The 8234-nt window shown below is 37.0% G+C and overlaps 1 protein-coding gene across 1 annotated transcript in view; it reads left to right on the forward strand.

Annotated features, from left to right (window-relative positions):
* Positions 1-17, forward strand: part of LOC138355430 (involucrin-like) — a 2462-nt gene extending 2445 nt beyond the window's left edge. Inside the window, exon 2 of the mRNA XM_069310322.1 lies at positions 1-17. This exon is cut by the window's left edge and continues 1131 nt beyond it. Coding sequence (XP_069166423.1) covers positions 1-17 — 17 coding nt within the window.
* The last annotated feature ends 8217 nt before the right edge of the window (positions 18-8234 follow it).

Consider the following 8234-nt stretch of genomic DNA (forward strand, 5'->3'; position numbering starts at 1 on the left):
TCAGGAAACAGGACTGAATATCAGGAAACAGGACTGAATATCAGGATACTCGAAGATAAAATTTATGTATATAAGACAACTTTAGTAAAAACTGAATTAAGTTTCAGGCAGATGAAAGATAATTGATTGATTGATGAAGATTAAGCCCCAACAAGAAGAGGCACGGCATGAGTAGACAGTAGATGGTAGATGTTTGGTCGTGAAACATCTTGAAGAGTCTCTGGACCTAGTAGACGTGGTAGATGAATTAGAGAAGGCTCGGAGATGTATCAAGGGACCGAAGGTAGAAATACAATTACTCCGGGATAGTTCAAGGGATGAGACAGTTGAAACTTGTGACAGAGAAATGCACAGAAAGTAGAAGTAGGAGACAGATGAAGACAGAGAGACACAGAAGCTGAAGACGGTGAGACACAGAAATATCTCAATGAGTATAAAGTGCCTCGTATAGTGACTGTTGTGAGCCTCGTGTTGAATCACTCGTGATATAAAAAAAAGAGTATTGATATGTGTATGTATTTGTGTAAATGACTGTGTATATATGTACAGGCATATGTAACATTAGCAATTGTGTAACTATCTACAAAAGATTGTCATTTGCTTAGCTAAATGAACTATGGGGTTCAGTTCCTGAACCCATTACGTGCCTCTGTAACCCATTTCACCATCGCCCATGGGATGGGTATGTGGGTACATAATAAAGAAAGGAATTTATTTGAATTGTATTGTTAAATTAGACCTAAATGGCGCGTTCTCTCAAATCGAATATGTAAACAATATTAATAACCTAACCTAACCTAACCTAACCTAACCTAACCTAACCTAACCTGTTCAAGCAATTCTAAGCTTAATACACGTTATCTTTGGTATAATATAGTACACATATATGTGCTAAACTAGGCTTAGGAATGGCTCAGTTTAGTTTTCAGTCTTTTCTCGAACCCTATCAGATTTATAATACACTATCAAATTTATAATACACTATCAAATTTATAATACACTATCAAATTTATAATACACTATCAAATTTATAATACACTATCAAATTTATAATACACTATCAAAATTTATAATACAAAACACATCCTTTTGTGATGCAACAGTACATATTGGAACGTTGGATCAAATGGTTACACTAAAGTACTGTCATTGAAGGAGGATTTACATATATATATAAATATATATATATATATAAATACTGATATATTTCTGAGAAACAACCAGGACCCGGATTTACAAAGCAGTTACGCAAGCACTTACGAACGTGTACACCTTTCCTCAATCTTTGACGCCTTTGGTTACATTTAATAAACAGTTTACAAGCATGAAAACTTGCCAATCAACTGTTGTTATTGTTACAAACAGCCTCCTGGTGCATCAGAGCCCATTAACTGTTTAATAATTGCAAACAAAGCCGCTAAAGATTGAGAAAAGATGTACAGGTTCGTAAGTGCTTGTGTAACTAGTTCGTGAATCTGGCCTCAGAGCAACCGGCTGGCCGGATGGTGTGGTGAGACTCAGGAAACCAAATGATAGTGATTTCTTCACTATATGCTTGAGTACGTGACAAGTTGATGGTGACAATGGTTGGACGCTAAAGAGTATCAGGGAGCTAAAATACTTTTGGGTACAGGGAGAGATAGCACATATGATTGTGGGAAAATGCGAAAACTCCTGAAAAATGACTGATTTGTTCGCAAGAATTTTGCTCACGAGATATAACCCGCCAAACACACACCGAAACTACGACGTTGGTACAACGTTCGGACAAGTTTTAACACCTCCTAACCAGTTATAACAACCAATATAGCAAGTTGTAACAACGTTCTAATACGTCATAAACACGTTAAGCCAAGATGTAACAACTTTATTACAAGTTGTAACAAGCGGAAAATAGAGACAGTTTCGGTTTGTGTTTCCAGGGAAGGTGTTGACAAATATTTCATTCTTTACACTATATTTTAAACAGACAACGGTATTTCTAAGATATTACGAAGGCTTCATTCTGCATCTCGGATTTATGCAATATCATCTGAAGCACTGATATAATATTTGATATCATCTAAAGCTATCTGCTAGCTTTAGTTAGCTATCATCTAACTGATATAATATCACTATTAACAATACTGTGACTACTCCAAGCAAATTACTCATTTCTACTTCACCTTATAATTATAATTTCAGTTAAACAACGATACATATTTTTTTTACAAATCCTTTACAACGAATTCACTCTATTTCCAAACCAGTATTTACCCAGAGCTTCTCTAAATCACAACTCGTCCAAAATTGTGTCATTGTTTCGTGTTCTAATTTGCGAAGATATATTTGCAACCGTTTGGTTATACCTTTACAAGCATTATTCTAAAATTTATTTCGCTCTACAAAATCAAATCTTAGTGATGAATCTTTTCGAGAATGAAGGTGAAGCTCTTATAGGAGTTATTTTTCCTTGACGCATCGTATGCAAATGGCTTTATCTCGCGGTGAATGACATTATTTTGCCTCAAAATATTTGCTTCTCTTTTCCATGCAAGATTCAGTTTATATACATATGCATGTCAGGTCCTGCAGTAGGGGATATCATACTACTGCTGTGTATAGCAGAGTTGGTAGTATATATGGGGGTGTGTATAGCAATGTTGGCAGTATATATGGACTGTGTATAATAGAGTTGGCTAAATATATATGGAGCTATGTATATTAGCACTGAGTATAGCAGTGCTAATTGAGTATAACACTGAGTATAGTAAGATAGCTATTCATGTGTCGTGTATAGCAACATTGGTTGTATTAATATGCCTCATAAAATAATCAGTATTAAAAGTAATCGGTGTATAGAAGCACTGTCGTTTCTTCTAAATCTAAATCTATATCCAGATTCAACAATATAGAATTATAATTAAATGGAAAAGAATGGCCCAAATTTTCAGATTTTCAAATTTTCAAATTTTCAATTGGCCCAATTTTCAGTCCGGGGCCTGAAAATTAGACACCAAGCCTTTGAGGATTTTATAATGGCCCAAAACAGACTGCAAATTCGTCACTTGATAATGGATCCAGAATGGACATTAATGGCTATTAAAAGCAAGATACATGATACATAGTAATAGCAACTGATACGTGTGTCTTGACACACACACTCTCCATATCCTCAGCCTCATTGTGGCACCAGAGACCATATATCCAGGGTAGAGAGTCAGGCATCTCGACTACTGCTTCAGCCTGCGTCTCGAGTAGGTCTTCTCAAACCCTTAGGTGCTGAAATCCGGCCTTAAATGGATCACCAGAAGCCGAGGTGGCACTAATCGGCTCTCTAGTGGCACTGCAGGTCTTGGCCAACCCAAGCACACACAATTGGGTTTACTGAATAGTGTCGAATTGTGTTCGATATATATATATATTGTGTGAAGATATGTCTTGAACGGTTCGCTGGGTGTGTATTGTGAGGGGGTGGTGGTGAGAGGGATGGCATTTACATACAGGTTCTCTGGGTGTATGTATGTATATGTATATATCTCCAGTTCAATGTGTGTTTATGTGTGTGTGAGGGTAGAGCAGTGATTGGGTGTTGTCGAGATTGATAATGTAGGATGAATAACTGAGAATAACTGAGACTGATACAGACGTGTATATATATACACACACCCCACGTACACACAGCCGAACATGGCTGTGTGTATGTGGGTGGGACACGAACAAGGGAACACAGGTGGAAATTTAGTACCCAGATGAGCCACAGACGTTAGAAAGAATTTGTTCAGTGTCAGAGTAGATAATAAATGGAATGCACTAGGCAGTGATGTGGTGGAGGCTGACTCCATACACAGTTTCAAATGTAGATATGATAGAGCCCAGTAGGCTCAGGAACCTGTACACCAGTTGATTGACAGTTGAGAGGCGGGACCAAAGAGCCAAAGCTCAACCCCCGCAAGCACAATTAGATGAGTACAGCCGGCAATCATGTCGTTTTAGATAGCGTGCTGAGAGGCCGATAAAACATGCAGGTTGCAAGGTTTGACCAGTGAATCAACATCTAAAAAATACCTTTTAACATCTTCAGCAACACCTGAAAAAAAAAAATGTATTATTTGATCCTCTTGACATGTATCTGACATTTTAAAAATGCTTTTTTTTCCGGCATTGCTGATCTGCAGCCTTAAAAAAAAATTCCAATTACCTTAACCAGAGACATCGTTCTGTGTTACGGTATTCGTATACCAATTTAAGATTTTGTGTCTCTTTTTATAAGTTATACAACGTATTGGTTTCTTCCTGTTGGAGAACAGGAGGTATTTTTTGGATTTTGTCGAATTTTATTTTGTGGTATTTTTTATGGATTTTGAATTTAGAAAAGTCTTCTCCTTTTCTCCTAAAACACGACCTTCAACAGTTGTCTAACTTCCCCCCGGTATTCGTCTACCGCTAGGTGAACAGCTGCATCAGGGGTAAGAACAGGACTAGTTACATACAAATTTTTTAAAAAAATTCAGAATATTGATTTCAGGTGTTTAGGTATATATACTTATCTTATAACTATATAAGAATGTTTGTCAAATGTTAAAGGTTCTTAACACAATATTAAACAAAGTATTTGAATATATACTCATTGACTTTTTTAGTTGGAGAACAAGTTAGCTAAAAAGTACTGTTTTGTAGCAATCTGGTAGCGGCAGCTATTTAGTACCACAATCCCTAAGGCAGCTCTATTTTCTCTCATTTTTTTTATCCTTCCAAAGCTTTTGATAAAGCTGAAAATACTAATTTTTTTAGGGAATTGCTTTACAGAAAAGTATGTCCAGTTGTCACTAAATTCTTGCATATTCTTGATTGATTCTTACATATTCTTACACATGTAAATTGGCCTTTAAGATTAGGTATGTAAATTAGCCTTTAAGATCAGGTATGTAAATTAGTAAATCTCTCTCTCAAAAAGTTATCCCCCCCAAAAAAATGTGATTAAACAAGATGCTGTGTTTACTCCTAAATAGTCAAGATATCTTGATGTCCTATATGGATGAAGATGGTCAAGATGTTGGCTATCTTGATCCATTGTTGAAAGAGTTAAGAGCCTGTAGAGCTGACTGTCACATAGACAGCTCTAAGGGCAGTGGTTTACGTAATACTGATGATTTAGTTCTACTCGCAGAAGGCAAAATAAGCTGTAGAAAACGTGATAGAAATATGTAGAAGATATTATGCAGAATACAGCCTAAGATCAGTCATAGTGAATGTGATATGGCTTTGCTTTTAACGCACAAGACTCTTCCTATCGAGATCCCAGTCTAAAATTTTTGTCTAGAGAGAGAGAGATTCTGGTAAAGTATTCTGTCAAGCATCTGTCCCATATTACATCCTCAAAGGGCCTATTTCTCCATTTTTCTGATGCTATTTGAGGTCTCTCATGTCAGCATGAGAGAATTTGATCATCTTGATACCTGGTCGAAAGTAAAAGTTATTTAATAGTAAATGTCTAAGATTATTTAGATGTGAGCCATGGAACCTATTAAATGTTGACCTCGATGAGCTTAATTGTGAAAGGAGGAAATGTTGCAGACCTTCCTTGGCTGTCTGTCCTTGCAATCATCTACCTGGCCTGATGTCCACACCCTCTCCTAAAGAAATAATTCGCAAGCGAATGATGTAATTTTGCTTGAAAGAAATCCCCCATTAATTATACTTTATAAAGTCTTATCTTTTAGGTATTCACTTATCTCTGGCCACTCCTTCTTTTCCAATCATGCAAAGGTGATTATTTGGAAATGCAACTTAGGAATTAGTGATGTATATAATGCCATAGCAAGTCTACGTGATTAAATAAGACTGGTCAGAAGAGGCAGTTGGATAATTGCCAGCTGGATATTTGGAATTATGAAGAATTATCACAAAATTATCACAAAGAGATGGATTACATACAATATTTTGAATTCTACTGAAGTCATATCTATGAGGTGGTGTGTGTAGTAATTTTGATCTGAGATTGCCTCCCCTGAATCCATTAATGTAAAATCATATCAATGTCTTTAATGAGATAAAGGGATATTAATATCCCCTCATTTCATTAAAGATATTGTTCCTCATCTCACCTCACCTCTTTCATGCCTATATATCCAATCTACTGATTAAAAAATTCCATCCTAGTGAAAATGTATTATTAAATACGAGAGTATTTAAGGAAATTCCTGTCTTAATCCTTCCTTCGTGGTCTAATACTGTTTTTATTTTTATTTTTTTTCAAAACACTGCATAAAAGTCAGTAATTAAAATATGTAAACAAGAATATAATACAAAAATCAACTCCTTGCCCCGTTGGCAAGCGACGAAGAAATAAAACTGAACTCCAGTAAATTAAATTAAGGCCCAACAAAATATACACATTATTAAAAAAATAAAAACCAATACAATAATCAAATAAAAATAAATGAACGTACAAGTCTAATATCTCACCCATTAGCATCCCTGACTTTTCTTAGGTGATATTTCCCTTGGAATTAGAATCTAGAAGATCTAGAATTTTAGGATTTAGATATTTCTAATGCATTTAGAATCTAGAAGATCTAGAATTTTAGGATTTAGATATTTCTCTTGGAATTAGAATCTAGAAGATCTAGAATTTTAGGATTTAGATATTTCTCTTGGATTTAGAATCTAGAAGATCTAGAATTTTAGGATTTAGATATTTCTCTTGGATTTAGAATCTAGAAGATCTAGAATTTTAGGATTTAGATATTTCTCTTGGATTTAGAATCTAGAAGATCTAGAATTTTAGGATTTAGATATTTCTCTTGGAATTTTAGAATGTTGGAAAAAGGTGTCCCACAGGAAGCTAAGAGGCGCCCCCACGCACACACACACACACACACACACACACACACACACACACACACACACACACACACACACACACACGTTTGTTTGCCGACGATGCAAAAATTATGAGGAGGATTGAAACAGAGGATGATAGTAGGAGGCTACAAGATGACCTGGATAGACTGAGTGAATGGTCCAACAAATGGCTGTTGAAGTTCAACCCGAGTAAATGCAAAGTAATGAAACTAGGCAGTGGAAACAGGAGGCCAGGCACAGGATACAGAATAGGAGATGAAGTACTTAATGAAACAGACAGAGAGAAAGATCTAGGAGTTGATATCACACCAAACCTGTCTCCTGAAGCCCACATAAAGAGAATAACGTCTGCGGCATATGCGAGGCTGGCTAACATCAGAACGGCGTTCAGGAACCTGTGTAAGGAATCATTCAGAATCTTGTACACCACATATGTAAGACCAATCCTGGAGTATGCGGCCCCAGCTTGGAGCCCGTACCTTGTCAAGCACAAGACGAAGCTGGAAAAAGTCCAAAGGTATGCTACTAGACTAGTCCCAGAACTAAGAGGCATGAGTTATGAGGAAAGGCTTCGGGAAATGCACCTCACGACACTGGAAGACAGAAGAGTAAGGGGGGACATGATCACAACCTACAAAATCCTCAGGGGAATCGACCGGGTAAACAAGGACGAACTTTTCAACACTGGTGGGACGCGAACAAGGGGACACAGGTGGAAGCTGAGTACCCAAATGAGCCACAGAGACGTTAGAAAGAACTTTTTCAGTGTCAGAGTAGTTAGCAAATGGAATGCATTAGGAAGTGATGTGGTGGAGGCTGACTCCATTCACAGTTTCAAATGTAGATATGATAGAGCCCAATAGGCTCAGGAATCTGTACACCAGTTGATTGACGGTTGAGAGGCGGGACCAAAGAGCCAGAGCTCAACCCCCGCAAGCACAATTAGGTGAGCACAATTAGGTGAGCACACACACACACACACACACACACACACAGATTTTAACGAATGTTCAGGGAGGAAGAGGGGGTCAAAGGTTTGTATATTTAACCCAGAGATAATGGCTTGTCGTGATCGTTGCGTCAAGGGGGAGAATACTGGATGAGTTGCACTACCAAGTTCACGAAGCAGATTAAGATTTTTGAAAGCTTGTGAGTGTGTGTGTAAGGTTGATGGTGGTAGTTCTCCCAAGAGTAAATGTTTGAAGGGTCGGAGAGTGAAATAAAATATATATATATCCACCCAAACTCAATCATTTATATGTCTAACTTTCAAACAATTCCAGTGATAGCTATGCATGTATTATGTTCTTTTGTTGTTTTTTATTTCAGTAAAGAAGGGATTAGAACTCATCATGGTAACAGTGAGAGGAGCGACCATTTGTATTCTG

The sequence above is a fragment of the Procambarus clarkii genome, chromosome 67, assembly GCF_040958095.1.
Source record: "Procambarus clarkii isolate CNS0578487 chromosome 67, FALCON_Pclarkii_2.0, whole genome shotgun sequence".
Taxonomy (NCBI): domain Eukaryota; kingdom Metazoa; phylum Arthropoda; class Malacostraca; order Decapoda; family Cambaridae; genus Procambarus; species Procambarus clarkii.